General features: G+C 44.8%; 1 protein-coding gene across 2 annotated transcripts; it reads left to right on the top strand.

Annotated features, from left to right (window-relative positions):
• Window positions 1-8820: 8820 nt before the first annotated feature.
• LOC123070261 (uncharacterized) lies at window positions 8821-13332 on the top strand. Of its 2 annotated transcripts, XM_044493362.1 has the most exons (4): window positions 8821-9109; window positions 9284-9370; window positions 9496-9685; window positions 11929-13332. In XM_044493362.1, coding segments are annotated over exons 3-4 (1035 nt in total). In that variant the 5' UTR covers window positions 8821-9109; window positions 9284-9370; window positions 9496-9683; the 3' UTR covers window positions 12962-13332. The 2 variants fall into 2 exon arrangements, with proteins under 2 accessions (XP_044349297.1, XP_044349298.1); XM_044493363.1 differs by lacking the exons at window positions 8821-9109; window positions 9284-9370; window positions 9496-9685 and adding an exon at window positions 9695-11364.
• Window positions 13333-24825: the final 11493 nt, after the last annotated feature.

Here is a 24825-nt window from a genome sequence, read left to right as displayed (position 1 = left end):
AAGCTCGTCGTTCTCTCTGTTGGGCTGGAACACCCCCGATCGTGCCTCTTCTATTGCAACAAGTATCGCATCGTCGGCTCCCTTCAGACTTGCCCTCGTCGAAACATTGCCTGTCTCCGGGTCCAACTCCCCCCCATGCGCATAGAACCAAGTCCTGACCCTGGGGGGGCAGCTCTTAGTAACCGGAGTGACACCTGCATCCTCCATCTCTTTCTCGGACTTATCCCACTTAGGCATTGCTGCCGCATAGCCACCTGGCCCCAGCTTATGGAACTTATCCTTTTTTCGGCATTCTTCTTGTTTATTCTCGACCGTTCCTTAGCTAATTCCGAATCCTTGAATTTCACGAAATCGTCCCAATGAGCACGTTGGTTCTCTAGTGTTCCCTTGAATACTGGAGTCTTCCTTCCTCCCTTGACGTACTTGTTCCATTCACGATTCTTGTGGTTCTTGAATGCAATCGCCATCATCCTAAGAGCAGCCTCCTTGACTTTCTGCACATCTGCTTCTGTGAAATGATCTGGTAGGGTGAAATGTTCCATGAGAGTATCCCAAAGCAGATCTTTTTGATTCTTGTCGACAAAAGTAACATCTGGACGTGGCTTTGCTGGCTCTCTCCATTCTTGAAGTTTGATCGGGAGTTGGTCCTTCACAAGAACTCCGCACTGACGAACGAACTTGTCCGCAATCTTCTTAGGCGCTAATGGTTTGCCAGTAGGGCTGCATGCCTCGATATTGTACTTTACGCCCTGCTTCAACTTTTTGTTCGGGCCTCGTTTCGTCATTTTGCCTGAAGATTTGCTCGATCCGGATGGCTGAAAGAACAAAGATCGATTCGTTAATATATCTTCAAGTCATTTAAAACATGTGATGATCACCAGATGCCTGCTTATATAAATATATATACCTCGCCGGTCTTTGTTGTTTCAGGATCAACATGTTCTTCGTCATCGTCATAATCGTAGTTCATGACTTCATCAATTTGGTCGTCGCGATCGAATATCATATCACCCTCTCCGGTGTTGTTTAGAAATTCGGAGCCGTCATAATCTTCTTCATTCTGATCATCATCTGGCCCGCGTATCATATCGAACATGGTCTGTTCTCCCTCTCTGTCGGTATTGTCTGCCATAGCTTTTATTTAACTAATCCAAAAGAAATATAAAACAATTTAGTATTCAAATTACATCGTCTCGAATAATAGATATAATCTCGAATACATCGTCTAGAATAATAGATATAATCTCGAATACATCGTCTCGAATAATATATAATATTGAATAGTACATCACTGGCTATTAGCTAATAAAGATCGAATACTACAGAAGAATCTAGGACACTCGCGGTTCCTCCAGCGCGGGCGGTGGACACCCAAAGAGAAGGAACCCTCACAGGATCATAGCTGAAGTGAGATCCCCGAAGAAACTGCCTGGTATTGGAGAACCTGCCACCCTCTAACGCAACCATGTAGCGATGGACGTGCTCGTCCTCCTCCCTGACACGGCGACGTACCACCTCCGGCGGGGCCGGGTCCCTCCGCACCGAAACTGGCCCACGCGAACGCCACCAAACGAGATCAGGGTCGACGACGGGACCCGGGCCGGGTTCCTCATCAAGCGGCGCGCCCCTCCAGGCAGCACCTCCCAGTGCCAGCCCGGCGGAGCCCAGTCCCGGACATGGGTCGGCTGGACGTCGCCGCGGACGGGTCGATGGCGAGGATGCGGGCCGGGCATCGTCGAGAACAAATACTAGCTATATGCCCGCAAAAAGTAATATTTTTTTAATGATTGGATTTTGATAACTAAAATTTCTAACATTTCTATATAACACTAATTATGCTAATCTAAATAATCTAAATAACACTAAAATTTCTAACATTTCTAACATTTCTATATAACACTAATTTCTAACATTTCTATATAACACTAATTTCTAACTGATTAAACACTAATTATATCCATCTAACATGCATTCATACATATATAATAGTGAAAAAACAATAATCTAAATAATCTAAACTAATTAAACATACAAAATACGTGTGTGTACTAATTAAACACTAATTATCTCAACTAATTAAACATACAAAATAATAATCTAAATAATCTAAACTAATTAAAGACTAATTATATCCATCTAACATGCATGCTTGTGTGTGTGTGTACGGGCTCGGGGAGGGGCGGCGCCCATGGTGGCCGCCGGGGGCGAGGGAGAGGGGTTAGATGGGGAGAGCTCACAGCGGGCGAGGCGATGGCGAGGCGACGGCCGGGGCGGCACGGCGGCGACGGGGACGGGGACGACGCGACGGGGATGGGGACGACGCGACGGGGTGGCGCGACGGGGACGGGCCCGGGGCGGCGACGGAGACGGGGGCGGCGACGGGGACGGGGGCGGCGACGGAGACGAGCGGAGACGGAGACAATCGAGGGCGGCGACGACGGCGACGGAGACGAAAACAGAGGAACGAACAGAGAGGGAAAACGAAATTTTCGCACTCTAGCATATATAGAGGGCACCTTTAGTACCGGTTGGAGCCACCAACCGGTACTAAAGGCCTGTTTTGGCCAGGCCAAGCGGCGGGAAGCGATCCCCTTTAGTACCGGGTGGTGGCACAAACCGGTACTAAAGGCCCCCCTTTAGTACCGGTTTGTGCCACGACCCGGTACTAAAGGGGGTGCGCTAGCGTAGGTGCGGTGCGGCAAGTTTAGTCCCACCTCGCTAGTCGAGGGGCTACCGCACTGGTTTATAAGACCCAGTGTGGTAGCTCTCTCGAGCTCCTCTCCTAACCAGGCCTACTGGGCCTACCTGTCCTCTTCACCTAGTGGACCTACTGGGCCTTCGCGGGCCTGCATCCTGGCCCAACGAAAGGTTGTGTCGCTAGTCGTATGCAGGCCGCTTTGGCCCAGTAGGCGGGCTTTTTTTTGCTTTATTTATTTTTGTTTTATTTATTTTTGAGTTGTTTTTTTGTTGTATTTAGAGTTTCTTTGTGAATATTTTTGCTTTAGGTACAAAAAATTACAAACTTTCTGTTAGTGCCGGTAGATTTCAAATTTGAATAGTTTAAATTTTGAATTATTTGAAATTTGTGTGAATCACTAGTTTGTGAATAACTTAACTTTGAAAAAACTTTTTTCAGTGATTCTTTTTTCTTATGTTTAATATTAGTGTGTTTTATCATTATATTCAATTTAGTAATGCTTAGGTTATTTAAAAAATGAAATGCCTTTGTAACAGTTCAGTTTTCGTCGGAAACCCTGATACTTCGAAAGAGATTGTCCATTTTGTACACGAAGTGCATCCAGTTTTTGCCGTAACCCTCTCTACTTTCTTGCACATGCTATTTGTATGAAATTATGATACCATGCCAACTTTCAACCTTTTCTGAGTTCATTTGAATTGCTTTTCAATTTCAGGGTCATTTAGCTGGAAAAAAATCAGTAAATGCATGAAAAGAATTTGTTTGCACATAAAATTTCTTCGCGTTTCAAATGCCAAAACACATAACTACCCTAACTATTACAGACATTCCCTCCTGGGTGTGAAACACAGAAGAAAGTGATGATAGTGAAGCCGATCACATCCCAGATCTTTGGGTGTGAAACTTTTTCTTCGCGTGTGTCCCTTTGCGCCGTAACCATGGAAAATCTTCATCATTTAACGGGATGCTCGGGTCAATATTCACTGTGAATGGAGCAATTTCATCAAACTTTTCATAATCTTCTGACTTGTCTGTCTTGTCATCCACTCCCACGATGTTTCTCTTCCCAGAAAGAACTATGTGCCGCTTTGGCTCATCGTACGATGCATTCGCTTCCTTATCTTTTCTTTTTCTTGGCTTGGTAGACATGTCCTTCACATAGAAAACCTGTGCCACATCATTGGCTAGGACGAATGGTTCGTCTGCATACGCAAGATTGTTGAGATCCACTGTTGTCATTCCGTACTGCGGGTCTTCCGTTACCCCGCCTCGTGTCATATTGACCCATTTGCACCGAAACAAAGGGACCTTTAAACCACGTCGATAGTCAAGTTCCCATATGTCCTGTATATAACCATAATATGTTTCCTTTCCCGTCTTGGTTTCTGCATCAAAGCGGACACCACTGTTTTGGTTGGTGCTCTTCTTATCTTGGGCGATCGTGTAAAATGTATTACCATTTATCTCGTACCCTTTGAAAGTCATTATATTCGAAGATGGTAACTGGGACAGCAAGTACAGGTCATCTTCAATAGAGGTGTCATGCATGGTACGTGTCTGCAACCAGCTGGCGAAACTCCTGGTTTGTTCACGTGTAATCCAGTCATCAGACCGCTCCGGGTGTTTGGAGCGTAGCAAATTCTTGTGTTCATCCATATACGGAGCCACCAAGGTGGAATTCTGTAGAACTGTGTAGTGTGCTTCAGTGAGAGAATGTCCGTCCATACATATTATTTGTTCCCCTCCTAGCGTGCCTTTTCCATCCAGTCTGCCCTTATGCCGCGATTCAGGAACACCAATCGGCTTAAGGTCAGGAATAAAGTCAATACAAAACTCAATGACCTCCTCATTTTGATGGCCCTTGGAGATGCTTCCTTCTGGCCTAGCACGGTTATGAACATATTTCTTTAAGACTCCCATGAACCTCTCAAAGGGGAACATATTGTGTAGAAATACAGGACCCAAAACGTTAATCTCTTCGCATAGGTGAACTAGGACGTGCGTCATGATGTTGAAGAAGGATGGTGGGAACACCAACTCGAAACTGACAAGACATTGCACCAAATCATTCTGTAACCTTGGTATGATTTCTGGATCGATTACCTTCTGAGAGATTGCATTGAGAAATGCACATAGCTTCACAATGGCTAATCGAACGTTTTCCGGTAGAAGCCCCCTCAATGCAACCGGAAGCAGTTGCGTCATAATCACGTGGCAGTCATGAGACTTTAGGTTCTGGAACTTTTTCTCTGCCATGTTTATTATTCCCTTTATATTCGACGAGAAGCCAGACGGTACCTTAATACTGAGCAGGCATTCAAAGAAGATTTCCTTCTCTTCTTTGGTAAGAGCGTAGCTTGCATGACCCTGATGTATGCCGTCTTCTCCGTGCATACGTTGCTGGTCCTCCCGTGCCTCAGGTGTATCTTTTGTCTTCCCATACACGCCCAAGAAGCCAAGCAGGGTCACGCAAAGATTCTTCGTCACGTGCATCACGTCGATTGCGGAGCGGACCTCTAGGTCTTTCCAATATGGCAGGTCCCAAAATATAGATTTCTTCTTCCACATGGGTGCGCGTCCGTCAGCGTCCTTCGGAACAGGTTGTCCGCCAGGACCCTTTCCAAATATCACCTTCAAATCCTTGACCATATCATGTACATCAGCACCAGTACGGTGGCGAGGCTTCGTCCGGTGATCCGCCTCACCTTTGAAATGCTTGCCTTTCTTTCTTACGGGATGCCTGCTCGGAAGAAATCGACGATGTCCCAGGTACACATTCTTCTTACAACTATTCAAATATATACTGTCGGTATCATCCAAACAGTGCGTGCATCCGCGGTATCCCTTGTTTGTCTGTCCTGAAAGGTTACTGAGAGCAGGCCAATCATTGATGGTCACGAACAGCAACGCCTTTAGGTCAAATTCTTCCCCCATGTGCTCATCCCACGCACGTACACCTGTTCCATTCCACAGTTGTAAGAGTTCTTCAACTAATGGCCTTAGGTACACATCAATGTCGTTGCCGGGTTGCTTAGGGCCTTGGATGAGCACTGGCATCATAATGAACTTCCGCTTCATGCACAACCAAGGAGGAAGGTTATACAAACATAGAGTCACAGGCCAGGTGCTATGGTTGCTGCTCTGCTCCCCAAAAGGATTAATGCCATCTGCGCTTAGACCAAACCATACGCTCCTTGCGTCATCTGCAAACTCCTTCCCGTACTTTCTTTCGATTTTTCTCCACTGCGACCCGTCAGCGGGTACTCTCAACTTTCCGTCTTTCTTACGGTCTTCTCTGTGCCATCGCATCGCCTTGGCATGCTCTTTGTTTTGGAACAAACGTTTCAACCGTGGTATTATAGGAGAATACCACATCACCTTGGCAGGAATCTTCTTCCTGGGGCGCTCGCCCTCGACATCACCAGGCTCATCGCGGCTGATCTTATAGCGCAATGCACCACATACCGGGCAAGCGTTCAAATCCTCGTACTCACCGCGGTAGAGGATGCAATCATTAGGGCATGCATGTATCTTCTGCACCTCTAACCCTAGAGGGCAGACAGCCTTCTTTGCTTCGTACGTACTCTCGGGCAATTCGTTGTCCTTTGGAAGCATATCCTTTATCATTACCAGCAACTTTCCAAATCCCTTGTCAGATACACCATTCTCTGCCTTCCATTGCAGCAATTCCAGTGTGGTGCCCAGCTTTTTCTTGTCACCTACGCAATTCGGGTACAACAATTTTTTGTGATCCTCTAACATGCGCTGCAACTTCTTCTTCTCCAAATCACTTGCGCAGTTTCTCTTTGCATCGGCAATGGCCCGACCTAGATCATCAACGGGCTCATCTGATGCCTCTTCTTCAGCTTCTTCCCGCATTGCCGGCTCAGCTTCTTCCCGCATTACCGGCTCAGCTTCTTCCCCCATTGTTGTATCATCGTATTCAGGGAACCCATGGCCAGGATAGCTGTCGTCGTCCTCTTCTTCTTCATTGTCTTCCATCATAACCCCTCTTTCTCCGTGCTTGGTCCAAACATTATAGTGGGGCATGAAACCGGACTCAAACAGGTGGTGAATGGTTCTTGACGTAGAGTAATTGTGACCATTCTTACAGCCAGCACATGGACAAGGCATAAAACCATCCGCCCGCTTGTTTGCCTCAGCCGCAAGCAGAAAAGTATGCACGCCCTCAACGAACTGGGGAGAGCATCGGTCATCGTACATCCATTGCCGGCTCATCTTCATTACACAACACCGAATAGACCAAATTAATACAAGTTCATACATAAAGTTCATACAACACTTAAATGCAACAAACAAATAACTCTCTAGCTAAAGCATTTAAATGCAACAACAAATGCGATCAAGATCGCAACTAAGGTAACAATTGATCCAACAGCATAATGATACCAAGCCTCACTATCGATGGCATATTTTCTAATCTTTCTAATCTTCAAGCGCATTTTCTCCATCTTGATCTTGTGATCATCGACGACATCGGCAACATGCAACTCCAATTCCATCTTCTCCCCCTCAATTCTTTTCAATTTTTCTTTCAAGTACTCGTTTTCTCTTTCAACTAAATTTAACCTCTCGACAATAGGGTCGGTTGGAATTTCCGGTTCACATACCTCCTAGATAAAAATATCTATGTCAACTTGATGGGCATAATTTGTCATAAACACGAAATGCAACAAATAGTTTTAAAAGAGAATATACCACATCCGAATCATAACAAGGACGAGGGCCGACGGGGACGGATATCAAAACCATGGCACTATGTATAACAAACAACGTACGGGTAAGATAATTATTACACGATTAACTATATATCCAAATCACACAAACATCAATTTTTTATATAAAATTTCATGAACAAGAGGCTCACCACAAGGTGGTGCCGGCGACGGGACGGTGCGGGCGATCGACGGTGGTTACGACGGAGATTTAGAAGGCACTAAGTAAACCACACCTACATATGCAAACTAAGTGTTATTTTTGACCTCAAATTGCATATAAATCAAATACTAGCACATATATATATATATATTTCCTCCCAAATTACTAAACTCACAAATTAATAACTATATAAAGCATTGCAAGAGCTAATCTAGCAATGAGAGATGAAAGGACAAAGTTGCTAACCTTTATGATCACTTGAATGGATGGAGGCCTTCAAATCTTGACAAATTTTGGGCAAAATGTGTGATGAGCTCGAGGGGAAGAGGAAGAACAGAGAGGAGAGGAGAGGGGAAAGGGGGAAGAACAGAGCGAGCTGGACGAAGGGTTTATATGCAGGAGGACCTATAGTACTGGTTCGTGGCACGAACCGGTACTAAAGGTGCTGGAGGGAGCCCAGACTGACAATATCCTGCCACCACCCTCATTAGTACCGGTTCGTGGCACGAACCGGTGCTAAAGGTTAGCCACGAACCGGTACTAATGAGAGCGGCCCGGCTAGCCGTTGGAACCGGCACTAATGTATACATTTGTGCCGGCTCTAATACAAACCGGCACTAATGTGCTTCACGTTTGACCATTTTTCTACTAGTGTGCCTATAGAGAATTCACAGGATTGAACGATGCCTCTGCAGTCATCACGGCCGTGCGTCAAACCATGTCTTTCTTCGTTTGTATGAAAAAGTTACTGTTTTTTCCTTACTTGAAAGGTCACGTTTGATAGTGTTGGTAGCCCCCGCCCGTAACTACCCCATCTTCATTTCCTGGAAATATAATGGGAATAGAAAGGAAAACTAAAAGGGAAACAGGGAACCGACGCGGTTGGCCGGTATTTTCTTTGTGTTATCGCGCGGAAAGGAAAAAACAGAAAATTATGGTAGTTGGAGGGTCAAACTGCAAACGCAAGAAACCACAAATCGGAAAGAGAAATCGGGAACCAACCGTGTCGGCTGTTTTTTCTCTTGGAGGAGCGCTCCACGCGCGACACTTGTCACACGCGGAGTGCTCCCGAACCGATCGTTACGAGCGCTCTAGTTGCTCTCATTTATTTCATTGACCAAATAGGAGTTGGTTCTAGTTAAAAATGGGCTCTAGTCTTTTTTTTTAACCGGGCCTGCTCGTTTTTTTTAAGTGAGCCCACTCGTTAGTTCGGCGCAGACACTTTCATGTTGAATCGACACCCAGGGGCCTAGCTCCGCATTCGGCACCCCGAACCCTAGCTCCACATTTGGCACCCCGAGCCCCGCGCCTCGAGCCCCGCCGCCGCCGGCGCTCATGGGTCTCTTTGCTATCGCCCACCGGTCAGCGATCTCCTACGCCGCGCCCCTCCGCGCCTCCGCCTCGGCCGTCGTGTCCGAAGAGCGTCCGTTCTTATTGACGATGAACCACCCATCTCCCCCACTCCGCGCCACGAGAGGCCTTCTCCGCGACGAGACCTCCTGCCACGACACGGTATGTTGTTGTTCTCGGTTGGATGTTCTTTTAGTTCAGTGTGACCGCGCGGTTCTTTAATCTCACATGTGCCTTTTACATTTCTATCCGTTCCGTTGCACATGCGTGATTATAAATTATGGTAGTAATTGGTTGCCATGAGTTACTGATTGCCTGATCGGTGCTGTGTTGCAGCTGTGCCAGTTGGCGGCTGGAATCATGCAAAGCTCCCCAGGCGACGCGGCCTTCATCTCAAGTGATAGGGCCTCCTACCACGACAAGGTATATCCATGGTGCTGTATGTAATATTGTTCTGTGCTGCTTCTATGGGTGTACTTAGTCTACGTGATCACAAAGTTAAGGTAGTAACTTGTTGTCATGACATACTTATTGTTGCTAAGTTGCAGCCACTTGAGATGGGAGGTGGAAGATCCCCAAATGTGCAAAGCTATCCGGTGACTTCGGGTCGATGGAGGGCCACTGAGCTATCTGCACATGTGGCATGGCCAAGGAGCTGCTCGTTTGGAAGGAGGCGGCAGTTTTCGTCAACTTCAAGTGGGGCTAAGCTGCCTCTGATAATCTGATTTCACAATTGATGTAAGATAATTTTTTAACTTTGCTACTCACGTGGTCATGCTCTATATATAATGGAAACACGGCTTTGTTTTTCGTTGACTTGTTGCTGAGTTTTTGTTGACATGATTTCTGTTTTCCTGGTAGCTATGCCCAAGCACAGTTGTTTTAATTTAGTTACCACTCTCAATTTCTCGCTGTTAGTATTTTTATTTGCACCAAGGCATTGTTAATTGTCATGTACTCCCTCCGTTCCGAAATATTTGTCTTTCTAGGCATTTCAAATGGACACAACATACGGATGTATGTAGACTTATTTTAGAGTGTAGATTCACTCATTTTGTCCCGTATGTAGTCACTTGTTGAAATCTCTAGAAAGACAAATATTTAGGAACGGAGGGAGTATTATTCTGTCTTTCATCAATGATGTGCCATGAGTTTGCTTCAATGCTATTTACTCCCTCCGTTCCTAAATATAAGTCTTTTTGGACATTCCACTGTAGAGACTACATTCGGATGTATATAGACGCCTTTTAGAGTATAGGTTCACTCATTTTGCTCCGTATGTAGTTTATAGTGGAATCTCTTAAAAGACTTATATTTAGGAACGGAGGGAGTATTACGCTGAATGCTTTCTTAAACCAGGAGTACATTCTGTAGGTCAGTGAGACTATATTGCAATATGCTCAGAGTCTAAAAGATGAATAGTGATATACTCCCTCCGTCCTCGTGGTTTTAGTACAAATTTGAACTAAAACCACGTCACTTATTTTGGGACCGAGGGAGTAAGTAGTGAAATATTAGCTGAGTTTAGAAGATGAATTGATTGTTTTCTTATTGCAGAGAAGCAAACAAAAATATTTGGTGGGTGGGTGGGGTTGGGTGGTGGGGGGCTTGTTTTCTTCTTGCAGAGAGACCTTGTTTGGATCGACACCTCCTTTCTTCAGGAATATTTGCTTTTCCATATGTTCTTCAATTTTTAGGTAAATCTGTGTCATTTTGCTATGCCAATACATGGTTTTCCCATAGATATGTGCATATTAAAAAAAACTAAGTTTTAATTGTGCGCTTTTGCCACTGCCTACCGCCTGTCTCTCCTAGCATGATTAAGCAGTAGTGTTCTGTTGTCGCCTAGCGCCTAGGCACACCTTTTTCTCCACTGATGTTCATAGTGTATTCCAACATGTACACATGAATTTTCTTTATAAAACATGTAAAATAGCTTGACCAGGGTTAGTGTAACTCCATTTGCACTCAGTGACATTAACTCATCTTATAAGCTGTAAAATTCTTGATTGAAATAAATCTTCATCGTAAAGTTTCATCCAGTGAAACTACATACTAGCTGCTAATGACTTATGTTTAATGTGTTGCATGAACAGTTGTTCTTTGTTCTGTGAAGCAATTATTGCCTCTTCCCATGATGCATGTTCTTCTGGTAGGCTGGTAGCTATGCCCAAGTAGTTGTTTTATTTAGCTACAACCCCCAATTTCCCGCTGTTAGTATTTTTATTTGCACCATGGCAATCTTCATGTATTATTCTGTCTTTCATCAATGATATGCCATGAGTTTGCTGCAATGCTATTTATTAAGGCCCCGTTCGGGAGCTCTCCACGGCCAGCTTCCTTAAAATAGCGGAGTGAAGCCAACCGAACGTTTCAGCTCCGAGAAGCCAGCTCCGGGAGAACAAGAGCACTGCAGTGTAAGTAGGAGTTGATCAAAATTACAGACGACTGCCCTTCCGAAGTGCCATAGACGAAACGTTTTCTCGCTATACCCCAATACGAATCGTTTTCTGCGGCTACAACCTGGCCCGAGCGTGCCGAACGCTCGCTGGCTCCCCGAGAAGCTAGCTAGCGCTGGCTTCACCAGAAGCTGGCTCGTTTGGGAAGCCATCCGAACGGAACATAAGCTGAATGGTTTCTTAAACCAGGAGCACATTCTGTAGGGTTAGTGAGCCTATACTGCAGTATGCTCAATCTGTAAAAGACGAATAGTGATGTATTCCCTCCCTCCCAAAATAAGTGTCGTGGTTTTAGTACAAATTTGAACTAAAACCACGTGACTTATTTTGGGACGGAGGGAGTAAGTAGCGAAATATTATCTGAGTTTAGAAGATGAATTGATTGTGTAATGTACCAAGTGGCTGTTTAAGCCCAATGATTATCTGTATTTTTTTCGAGTTACATATGCAGCCGAATATCTGCTTCTTTAGGTACTTCTTATTTGTTCAATGATTTCCATACCTTTGATTCCTCTTATGCAGGTACACAAATTATCTTGATATTGCATTGGATAAGTGGCTGGATCCCATCACATATGCGAAGAATTTTCCACTTCTGCATGAAGTAAAGGCAGAAAAGTTGATTAGAGAAGAAGATTTGAATGCTGCAACCACTTCAAGGTACGAGTTAACAGAAGAGGGAGACAGTACCATTGACTCAATTCTGTCATTAATTGCTGTGAACCTTATGAGGGGGCGGAATGTTACCAAGTTGATTAATGTGTACAACCTGGCAATATCAACTAGTCGTGCTGGGTTCGCATTCAGGACAACGGCAATGGAAGATGAGCTGACAGGATTTGATAATCATCATTTGGCTTACAAGGCAGCGTTAGGTTTGATACGGCAAATGCTGGAGGCATCTGTTGGTGGTGCAGTTCTGGACGAGGAGCTTCCTGGAGGCCTTCTGAATCTTCTTGACAAACTTAGTGATGCTATACTCGTAGACAAGCGATTGCTCACTTGTCATGCCAGTATCCTTAAACCTCCGGCGTTGCAACAGCTGCTGCAAAGGATTGACCTTACCCTTGGTGATGAATGTAGTGAATTTGGTACACAAGATGACTTCCACCGCAGGGATTGTTTGCTTGCGGCATTGCCATACTTGGATGCTGATAATTCATACTGCCTGCATAACCACCATCCATGTTTTTCACAGTGGCTTGACTTCCGCTTTAAACAGAAAAAAAAGAGGTGTAATGACCCAGCAAAGATTGGGCCTCCATGGCCGTTATTTATTGCTGGACGGTCATTGGTGAGGTTACACAGGTATGGCTTGTCTCACCCGTATGGTGTTGCTCAGATTGCACCAGAGACACCTTATGATACCTCTGATGTTCTGAAGCTGTTTAAGTTCCGTTTCTCGAAGTACCCTGCAGAAGCTCAAGATGGATTCTCAAAAGCCGGGTGGGTTGAGAAATTGGATATGCCAGGTTTGTGCCCAGAAAAGGAAGAGTTTGCTGGGTGGACAGATGTCAAGATGGACGAAGATGGCAAAACAATCCTACTAATGTAGTTTAGTTCATTGTGTTTCTCTTAATGTAGTCCCCCCCCCCCCCCCCCCCCCCCCCTCACTGCCATGGATAGAGTTTGCTGGTTGGGCAAATGTCAAGATGGCGAAACCGTTTATTCCCTCCATCCCATAATATAAGAGCATTTTTGACACTAGTGTAGTGTCAAAAACGCTCTTATATTATGGGAAGGAGGGAGTAGTTCATCGGGATGTAACAGCCTTCCTCTTAGTGTAGTCACTTCTCTTTGCAGTCGATATGCTAGGTTTGTGAGAATTTGCTAGTTGGGCAGATGTTAAGATTGATGAAGATGGCAAAACCATGATACTAATCTAATTTACTCGTTGTTTATGGGATGTAACAGCCTTTCTCTTAATGTAGTCCCCTTACTTTACTTTCAGCTTGATGGGGGCTTTGCACAATAACTTGGACAACTTGTTCCTCCTAGAATGTTGAATTATGACATTGCCACATATTGGATAGTACTCCCTCCGTCCGGAAATACTTGTCCTATAAATAGATAAAATGAATGTATCCATAATTAAAATAAGTCTAGATACAACCATTTTGAGGACAAGTATTTCCGGACGGAGGGAGTATTATGCTAGTTTCTCTCTGCAGTGTCTAGTTTTTGTGTGATGTTTCCAAGATTTTGTGGCTCTCCATAAGCATTGAATTTTTACTATTAGTTTAAATTTATCTGAGAACAAGCATAGTCCAATATTACACAACTCATTTTTATTCTTTGTTTAAAACCAACCAAAGTAGCCCTGATATGATTCTGCACCGCGTTTTAATACCTTCTTAGCACATATTGCATCATTACCACATATTGCATGCACTATTAGAGCAACTTTAACACGCCGACCCAAGTGGATGCACATTTTCTTCGTTTGGGTCAGATTGAGTGGACAACTGTGTCTGCTTTTTTGTTTTGGTCGGCCCTTGCACCCAACGGTGTGCTGATATTTTTTTGCACACCTACTTACAGAAAAATATGAAACACGCCTCCAAATTTAACTTGATTAAACATTAAATGTCCGGTCAATCACCGGCCAAAGTCCGCTTAAACATTAATAGAACTTAAAATAAATAGGAAAAACTTGTGCTCTAGCGCGTTGCCTAAAGAGTTGTCGTCGTCCTCCCCTAGGCCGGCGAGGTCGATGAACGCACTGGCGGCCCAGCCCAGGGGAATGCGGCCTTCCACTATGCATGTGCCGCCTCCTCGGCCGTCTGCCGCGCCGGCTTCACAGCTGCACGGTGGGCGCGCACCACCTCCTCCTCCCGACGCTCTTCCTCCTCCTCCCGTGCCCAGCAGGTACGATACTCCTCCTCCTCGCACTCCGCCTGCATCTGCCACTCGCCCTTAGTGCGCTCCCCCGCAAGCGCGCGCTGCTTCCAGTGCTTGAGGTAGGCAGCATCCTGCTCCGGCATCGCATCTAGTGCGACAGGCGGCGCGTTGACCCACTCGCGGAGGTAGCCGGTCCACGCGTACCTCTTCGGCTCGGCTCTGTGGGCGGTGGCTCAGCTTTGGGCTCGGGGAGCGCCGACCGGGGGGTGGGGGCTGATGCAGTTCCCGGCACCAGACACAGCGAGGGCCTCCTCCGGGTCGTCCCAGCGCGCGTCCTCCTCGCATTGGCTTTCCTCCAGCATGCACTGCGGTGCCGCCTCCAGTGCGGCCTGGTAGGCGGCCTCATCCTCCTCCCCCGGCACGATCTCTAGGGGCGGTGGCACGAAGCCGGGGTTGAGTTGCACGCCGCCTCGGCTGTAACACCCATGTGTAATGAGCTACAATAACCTCTTTGATTAAGCTAAGTCATTTGCTAAACAATGCTTGATCTCCTTTTGATCCAAAACTCATTTCAAATTCCACTTTGAATTTAAATTCAAATAATAAGTGAAATAAAGTAATTCACAAACATGAAAAATAAATGGTTCATAATGTGTCAAATAATCCATAGTCAATTATGGTGGAGAAACCAACATTTTATGAAGTGTTTAAATGCCCTAAAATAATTAAGACAGGGGCCAAAACAATAATTTAAATGCTTTTTAAATTATAAAAAAATACAAACTATTTTATTTAAGTGCCAAATTTTTTGTGGCAGTGACCTAATTTATAATACCAAATTCCGTTGCTAGTTTATATTTTATAAAACTAACATATTTTGGAACTAAATAGAAAACAAAAAAAATAAAAATAAAAAGAAAAGTAAAGCCCCCTGCCCCTGGGCCTTAGGCCACAAAGACAGGCCCAACCCAGCCTCCCCGACCGTCGCCCACCTCTACAGTGGGGCGACCGAGCGCCCGCGCGCGCGTCTCCGCCCGACCACCTCGCCGGCAACGCCGACGAGGGATAAGGGTGGCACGCCCCCGACGCCTCGAGCTCCTTCCATGCCACCCCACTCACCCTCCCCTCTCCCTCTCGCTCCACTTCCCTCCTCCAGATCCCCCATCACCGAGCGCCACCCACTACAAAAAAGACACATCCGTGACATTTTGGGCCGAATGAATTTTTTTCTATCATACTTATGACACTTCTATGACGATAATTGTGACAAAACCCGGTATCATCATAGATGTGGTGGGCTCCTACTTTTATGACAAAAAATCATGACAGAAAATGGGCTTTTCGTCCTGGGCGGGCCGGAGACGCAGCTGCATGACATTCTTTGGGCCGTCCATGACGGAAAAAACCGTGGTAGAAGCGAGGGCGAGGAAAATTTCGGGGAGTTCCCGATTACGGTGGGTGGTCGGGGGCCGAGCGATGCACGTTTCTCTCATACACGTACGCGCGTGTGTGCGAGGCATTGGCTCTAACTGAACCTGAGCGAGGCATTGGGCTCTAACTGAACCCGAGCGATTGTACTGCAGGCTACGCGTTACTGAACCCGAGCGATCGATCGATGACTGTTAACTGAACCCGATCGAGTGATTCCTTCAGTACTGCTGCTAACTGAAGCCGATCGATTGGATGAACAGTGAGCGTTGGGGGGGGGGGTTGGATGAACAGTGAGCGGTGGAGGGTGAATGAACAGGACGACCCCGTGGAGGGTTGGATGAACAGTAGACGGTGGAGGGGTGGCCGTGGAGGGGTGGTTGAACAGTAGCCGATGGAGTAGCGCGCGGTGGAGGCTGGATGAACAGGAGCCCATGAAGGCTGGAGGAGGTCGATAGTAGCCCGTGGAGGCTGGAGGAGGTCGACGGTGGAGATGAACGGTGTCCCGTGGAGTCCCGTTTTGCGGTACGCCACACCCCTCCCGATGAACAGGACCCCCGTTTTGACCGTAGCGCTCCAACACAAGTCTGTTTCGTCCGTTTTGCGGTACGCCACACCCCTCTCGATCAACAGGACCCCCGTTTCGACCGTAGGAGGTCCGTCTCCTCTGTTTTGCGGTACGCCAGACCCCTTCCGATGAACAGGATTCTGTTTCGAACGTGGCCGGTCGAACACAAGGCCGTTTCCTCCGTTCTGCGGTACGCCAGGCTTCGTTTCCATCGCTTGTTCCGTCCAAGCCGGTTGGCTCCCATGCGTTCCATTGCCTCCCGATGAACACGGCGCATTCTGTTGCCTCCCCATGAACACGACGCATTCCGTTGCCTCCCCATGAACACGACGACGATGCAGTTTCTCCGTTCCGACCCAGCCATGTACACGAGTGATACGTCTCCAACGTATCTATAATTTTTTATTGCTCCATGCTACTTTATCTACTGTTTTGGACTATATTGGGATTTATTTTCCACTTTTATATTATTTTTGGGACTAACCTATTAACCGGAGGCCCAGCCCAGAATTGCTGTTTTTTGCCTATTTCAGTGTTTCAAGGAAACAGAATATCAAACGGAGTCCAAACGGAATGAAACCTTCGGGAACATGATCTTCTCACCAAACGTGATCCAGGAGACTTGGACCCTACTCCAAGAAGTTTCCGAGGAGGCCACGAGGGTGGGGGGCGCCCCCCTGGGCACGCCCCCTTGCCTCATGGGCCCCTCGAAGCTCCACTGACGTACTCCTTCCTCCTATATATACCTACGTATTCCCGTATGATCAAAACAGCAGCCAAAAAAAAACCTAATTCCACCACCGCAACTTCCTGTATCACGAGATCCCATCTTGGGGCCTGTTCCGGAGCTCCGCCGGAGAGGGCATCCACCACGGAGGGCTTCTACATCAACACCATAGCCTCTCCGATGAAGTGTGAGTAGTTTACTTCAGACCTTCGGGTCCATAGCTAGTAGCTAGATGGCTTCTTCTCTCTTTTTGGATCTCAATACAATGTTCTCCCCCTCTCTTGTGGAGATCTATTCGATGTAATCTTCTTTTTGCGGTGTGTTTGTTGAGATCGATGAATTATGGGTTTATGATCCAACTTATCTATGGAAAATATTTGATTTTCTCTGAATTTTTTATGTATGATTGAGTTATCTTTGCAAGTCTCTTTGAATTATCCGTTTGGTTTGGCCAACTAGATTGGTAGTTCTTGCAATGATAGAAGTGCATGGCTTTGGGTTCAATCTTGCAGTGTCCTTACTCAGTGACAGAAAGAGTTGCAAGGCACGTATTGTATTGTTGCCATCGAGGATAACAAGATGGGGTATTTATCATATTGCATGAATTTATTCCTGTACATCATGTTATCTTGCTTAAGGCGTTACTCTATTTTTAACTTAATACTCTAGATGCATGCTGGATAGCGGTCGATGAGTGGAGTAATAGTAGTAGATGCAGAATCGTTTCGATCTACTTGTCACGGACGTGATGCCTATATACATGATCATACCTAGATAACCTCATAACTATGCTCAATTCTATCAATTGCTCAACAGTAATTTGTTCACCCACCGTAGAATACTTATGCTCTTGAGAGAAGCCACTAGTGAAACCTATGGCCCCCGGGTCTATTCTCATCATATCAATCTCCATTACTTTATTTTACTTGTTTTGCTTTTACTTTTTACTTTGCATCTTTATATCAAAAATACCAAAAATATTATCTCTATCAGATCTCACTCTCGTAAGTGACCGTGAAGGGATTGACAACCCCTAAGCGTTGGTTGCGAGTTGCTATCGTTTTGTGCAGGTATGAGGGACTTGCGCGTGACCTCCTTCTGGATTGATACCTTGGTTCTCAAAAACTGAGGGAAATACTTACGCTACTATGCTGCATCACCCCCTCCTCTTCGGGGAAAACCAACACAAGCTCGAGACGTAGCAAGAAGGATTTCTGGCGCCGTTGCCAGGGAGGCTTACGCAAAAGTCAACATACCAAGTACCCATCACAATCCCTATCTCTCGCATTACATTATTTGCCATTTGCCTCTCGTTTTCCTCTCCCCCACTTCACCCTTGCCGTATTATTCGCCCTTCTTCCGTTCGATCTTATGTTTGCTTGTACCTTCTTTTTGCTTGCATCTTCGCTTGCTAAAAGTTTATGGATCCTCATCCGCTTGCTAATCTTTTTAAGAGATCCAATTATGATGAACCAATTGCTAGGGAGTTTTGTGCACTAGATTATCTTTATGAAGTTTTGCTTGAAATTCGTGAATCTAGAAATTGTGATAAAGTACTTTATGAAGAGATTCACGATAACTCTTTGAATAAAAAGCATGATTGCAATGATTTTACTATAAGTTCTCTTGATGACAATTGTGCTAATAATATGCAAAACCCTAAGCTTGGGGATGCTAGTTTTGCTATGTCTACTACTTGTTGCAATGATCATGATTGGGGTGGTTCTTCTTTTGATCTTGAAAATTTATTTAAGTCCCATGATGAATATGAGATTGATAATGATTTTTGCAATAATATTGAAAGTGGGTTTGGAATAGTGTCAACTTTAGATCCCACATATTTGGAGAATGTTCAATCTTATGGTATTTTTGATAAAAGTGGGTTTGGAGAGGTCATGACTTTAGTTAATGTTAATCCCACTATTTTGGAAGAGTGTCAACTTGAGAATATGTTATGTGATAGCTATTTTGTTGAATTTTCTTATGATCCTACATGTAATTATTATGAGAGAGGAAAATATGGTTGTAGAAATTTTCACGTTACTAAATTACCTCTCTTCATGTTGAGATTGCTATCATCTCTTTGTTCTTCCTTGCATATGCTAGTTTTTGTTTGCCTTGCAAATTTGTTTGCTTATAATATGCCTATGCATAGGAAGTATGTTAGACTTAGATGTGTTTGTCACGTGTTTCATGATGCTCTCTTTGCGCTTCAATTCTTGACTTTCTTGTGAGCATCATTAAAATTCTCAATGCCTAGCTAGGGGCGTTAAACGATAGCGCTTGTTGGGAGGCAACCCAATTTTGTTTTGTGTTTTTTGTTTTTGGTTCTGTTTAGGAATAAATAATCCATCTACCTTCTGTTTGTATGTGGTTTTATGTTTAATTTAGTGTTTGTGCCAAGTAAGACCTATAGGATAACCTACGATGATAGTTGATTTGATTCTGCTGAAAAACAGAAACTTTGCGCGCACAAATTTAGTTATGATAAATCACAGGAACGTGCTTTTGCGTTGATTCTTTTTGCTTCTGATCAATAAACAAATTGTCCAGGACTTCCTATTTTGGTAGAGTTTTTAGAGTTCCAGAAGTTTGCTTTAGTTACAGATTACTACAGACTGTTCTGTTTTTGACAGATTCTGTTCTTCGTGTGTTGTTTGCTTATTTTGATGAATCTATGGCTAGTAAATTAGTTTATAAACCATAGAGAAGTTGGAATACAGTAGGTTTAACATCAATACAAATAAAGAATGAGTTCATTACAGTACCTTAAAGTAGTCTTTTGTTTTCTTTCTCTAACGGAGCTCACAAGATTTCTGTTGAGTTTTGTGTTGTGAAGTTTTAAAGTTTTGGGTGAATTCTTTTGATGGATTATGGAACAAGTAGTGGCAAGAGCCTAAGCTTGGGGATGCCCATGGCACCCCCAAGATAATCCAAGGACACCAAAAAGTCAAAGCTTGGGGATGCCCCGGAAGGCATCCCCTCTTTCGTCCACTTCCATCGGTAATTTACTTGGAGATATATTTTTATTCACCACATGATATGTGTTTTGCTTGGAGCGTCTTGTATTATTTGAGTCTTTGCTTGTTAGTCTACCAAAATCATCCTTGCTGTACACACCTTTTTGAGAGAGCCACATATGATTTGAAATTTTTTAGAATACTCTATGTGCTTCACTTATATCTTTTGAGCTTGATAGTTTTGCTCACAGTGCTTCACTTATATCTTTTGAGCGTGATAATTTTTGCTCTAGTGCTTCACTTAGATATTTTAGAGCACGGTGGTGGATTTGTTTTAAAGAAACTTGACCTCTCATGCTTCACTTAGATTATTTTGAGAGTCATTAATAGCATGGTAATTTGCTTAATGTTAATATACTTGGTGTTCAAGACATGTGAAACTTTCTTTTGAGTGCGTTGAATACTAAGATAAGTTTGATGCTTGATAATTGTTTTGAGATATGAAGATGGTGATATTAGAGTACTGCTAGTTGAGTAGTTGTTAATTCAAAGAATACTTGTGTTGAAGTTTGTGATTCCCGTAGCATGCACGTACGGTGAACCGTTATGTGATGAGCTCGGAGCATGATTTATTTATTGATTGTCTTCCTTATGAGTGGCGGTCGGGGACGAGCGATGGTCTTTTCCTACCAATCTATCCCCCTAGGAGCATGCGCGCAATACTTTGCTTTGATAACTTCTAGATTTTTGCAATAAGTATATGAGTTCTTTATGACTAATGTTGAGTCCATGGATTATACGCACTTTTTCCCATCCTTCCACCATTGCTAGCCTCTCTAATACTGCGCACCTTCCGCCGGTATCATACACCCACCATAAACCTTCCTCAAAACAGCCACCATACCTACCTATTATGACATTTCCATAGCCATTCCGAGATATATTGCCATGCAACTTTCCACCGTTCCGTTTATTATGACACGCTCCATCATTGTCATATTGCTTAGCATGATCATGTAGTTGACATCGTATTTGTGGCAAAGCCACCTTTCATAATTGTTTCATACATGTCACTCATGAATCATTGCATATCCCGGTATACCGCCGGAGGCATTCATATAGAGTCATATTATGTTCTAAGTATCGAGTTGTAATTGTTGAGTTGTAAGAAAAATAAAAGTGTGATGATCATCGTTATTAGAGCATTGTCCCAAGTGAGGAAAGGATGATGGAGGCTATGATTCCCCCACAAGTCGGGATGAGACTCTGGACGAAAAAAAGGGAAAAAAGAGGCCATAAAAAAAGGAGAAAAGGCCCAAATAAAAAAATGAGAGAAAAAGAGAGAAGGGACAATGCTACTATCCTTTTACCACACTTGTGCTTCAAAGTAGCACCATGATCTTCATGATAGAGAGTCTCCTATTTTGTCACTTTCATATACTAGTGGGAATTTTTCATTATAAAACTTGGCTTGTATATTCCAATGATGGGCTTCCTCAAAACACCCTAGGTCTTCGTGAGCAAGCGAGTTGGATGCACACCCACTTAGTTTCTTTTGTTGAGCTTTCATATACTTATAGCTCTAGTGCATCCGTTGCATGGCAATCCCTACTCACTCACATTGATATCTATTGATGGTCATCTCCATAGCCCGTTGATACGCCTAGTTGATGTGAGACTATCTTCCCTCTTTTTGTCTTCTCCACAACCACCACTCTATTCCACATATAGTGCTATATCCATGGATCACGCTCATGTATTGCGTGAAGATTGAAAAAGTTTTAAAAATGTTAAAGTATGAAACAATTGCTTGGCTTGTCATCGGGATTGTGCATGATTTAAATACTTTGTGTGGGGAAGATGGAGCATAACCAGACTATATGATTTTGTAGGGATAACTTTCTTTGGCCATGTTATTTTGAGAAGACATAATTACTTTGATTAGTATGCTTGAAGTATTATTATTTTTATGTCAATATGAACTTTTGTCTTGAATCTTTCGGATCTGAATATTCATACCATGATTAAGAAGATTTACATTGAAATTATTCCAAAGTATCACTCCGCATCAAAAATTCTTTTTTATCATTTACCTACTCGAGGACGAGCAGGAATTAAGCTTGGGGATGCTTGATACGTCTACAACGTATCTATAATTTTTTATTGCTCCATGCTACTTTATCTACTGTTTTAACTATATTGGGCTTTATTTTCCACTTTTATATTATTTTTGGGACTAACCTATTAACCGGAGGCCCAGTCCAGAATTGCAGTTTTTTGCCTATTTCAGTGTTTCGAGGAAACAGAATATCAAACGGAGTCCAAACGGAATGAAACCTTCGGGAACGTGATCTTCTCACCGAACGTGATCCAGGAGACTTGGACCCTACTCCAAGAAGTTTCCGAGGAGGTCACGAGGGTGGGGGGCGCCCCCTGGGCGCGCCCCCTGCCTCGTGGGCCCCTCGGAGCTCCACCGACGTACTCCTTCCTCCTATATATACCTACGTATCCCCGTATGATCAAAACAGGAGCCAAAAAAACCTAATTCCACCGCCGCAACTTTCTGTATCACGAGATCTCATCTTGGGGCCTGTTCCGGAGCTTCGCCGGAGAGGGCATCCACCATGGAGGGCTTCTACATCAACACCATAGCCTCTCCGATGAAGTGTGAGTAGTTTACTTCAGACCTTCGGGTCCATAGCTAGTAGCTAGATGGCTTCTTCTCTCTTTTTGGATCTCAATACAATGTTCTCCCCCTCTCTTGTGGAGATCTATTCGATGTAATCTTTGTTTTGCGGTGTGTTTGTTGAGACCGATGAATTGTGGGTTTATGATCCAACTTATCTATGGAAAATATTTGATTCTTCTCTGAATTTTTTATGTATGATTGAGTTATCTTTGTAAGTCTCTTCAAATTATCCGTTTGGTTTGGCCAACTAGATTGGTAGTTCTTGCAATGGGAGAAGTGCATGGCTTTGGGTTCAATCTTGCGGTGTCCTTACTCAGGGACAGAAAGAGTTGCAAGGCACGTATTGTATTGTTGCCATCGAGGATAACAAGATGGGGTATTTATCATATTGCATGAATTTATTCCTCTACATCATGTCATCTTGCTTAAGGCGTTACTCTGTTTTTAACTTAATACTCTAGATGCATGCTGGATAGCGGTCGATGAGTGGAGTAATAGTAGTAGATGCAGAATCGTTTCGATCTACTTGTCACGGACGTGATGCCTATATACATGATCATACCTAGATAACCTCATAACTATGCTCAATTCTATCAATTGCTCAACAGTAATTTGTTCACCCACCGTAGAATACTTATGCTCTTGAGAGAAGCCACTAGTGAAACCTATGGCCCCCGGGTCTATTCTCATCATATCAATCTCCATTACTTTATTTTACTTGTTTTGCTTTTACTTTTTACTTTGCATCTTTATATCAAAAATACCAAAAATATTATCTCTATCAGATCTCACTCTCGTAAGTGACAGTGAAGGGATTGACAACTCCTAAGCGTTGGTTGCGAGTTGCTATCGTTTTGTGCAGGTACGAGGGACTTGCGCGTGACCTCCTACTGGATTGATACCTTGGTTCTCAAAAACTGAGGGAAATACTTACGCTATTGTGCTGCATCACCCCCTCCACTTCGGGGAAAACCAACACAAGCTCGAGAGGTAGCAACGAGCCCTGGCCGTACGTATGCGCGAGTAGGCGTTCGAGACCCCGCCCGTATGTACGCACGTGGCCGTATTTTCTTTTTTGCACCCTGGTCGTTGTACGTATGTGTACATGCTACATGCCTCTACTACGACACGTGCGCGCCTCTACTACGAGACGTGCGCGCCTCTACATCCACCAGTATGTACGTACACGTTCGCGACCAGAATGACAACGCTATGTACGCTTCGACCAGGTGGGTCCCAACTATCAGACACTTCCTTTCGTGCGAAGATGTAGATGGTGGGTCCCAGCAGTCAGGGGGGCGAATTGATTTTTTATTTTTTGCCCGGACGCACTTCCTTGCGTGCAAAGATGTAGCTGGTGGGTCCAAGCAGTCAGGGGGGCGAATCATTTTTTTTGCCCGGACGCACTTCCTTGTGTGCGAAGATGTAGCTGGTGGGTCCCAGCAGTCAGGGGGAAACTTTTTTCTGTGAAATACGGTGGCCCGTCCGGTGGGTCTCTGCTGTCAGCTGGAGGTATCATTATTTTCCATGTAATAAGGAGGCACTTCCGTGCTGTGGCCGTGGACCCAGCTGTCAGCCTCTCCATGTATAGTCCACGTCCGATGGAAGTCGTTCCTTGACCACGTTGACCACGCCGCACCGAGAGCACCAGGGCAGTGGACGACGGCGAGGCCTAGGAAGGGGACGACGCGGAGCCGGGGAAGATGCGGCAGTGGAAGCCCGCGCGGAGAGGAGTACGAGGGTTCACTGGTTCGACTGCGGTGTGAATAGTAGGGGGCGGTGAGGCCTCCGCGGCAGCACAGCCGGCCACGGGAGGCAGGAGCATGCGGCACGACCGACGCTGCTTTGGGCGGCTGGAGCAAGGAGACCAGATGTTTAAGAAGCACTACGACCGTTGGATGGACATCGTACGGTCACTAAAGCTAGAATCGTTTATATTGACTAAGTTGACAAAGCCCTTGGTACGCGCCAACTTAGTAGGCCCACAGGTCAGCCTTCGAAACGGTGCGCTCCAGATGTCAGGGGGAGGAATCATTTTTTGGACAGCCGAAGCTAAGAATATCCGAGATTGAAGAAGAAGCACGACATGCGTTGGATAGACATCCAACCACTACAACAAGAACCCCCATATAGCAACGCATATCTACCAACGATAACAAACTATGCGTTGTTTAGTTAAACCTCCCACCTCCCCACTTAGCGCTGA

This window comes from Triticum aestivum, chromosome 3B (assembly GCF_018294505.1).
Source record: "Triticum aestivum cultivar Chinese Spring chromosome 3B, IWGSC CS RefSeq v2.1, whole genome shotgun sequence".
Taxonomy (NCBI): Eukaryota; Viridiplantae; Streptophyta; class Magnoliopsida; order Poales; family Poaceae; genus Triticum; species Triticum aestivum.
This window is presented reverse-complemented; position numbering and strand designations above follow the sequence as displayed.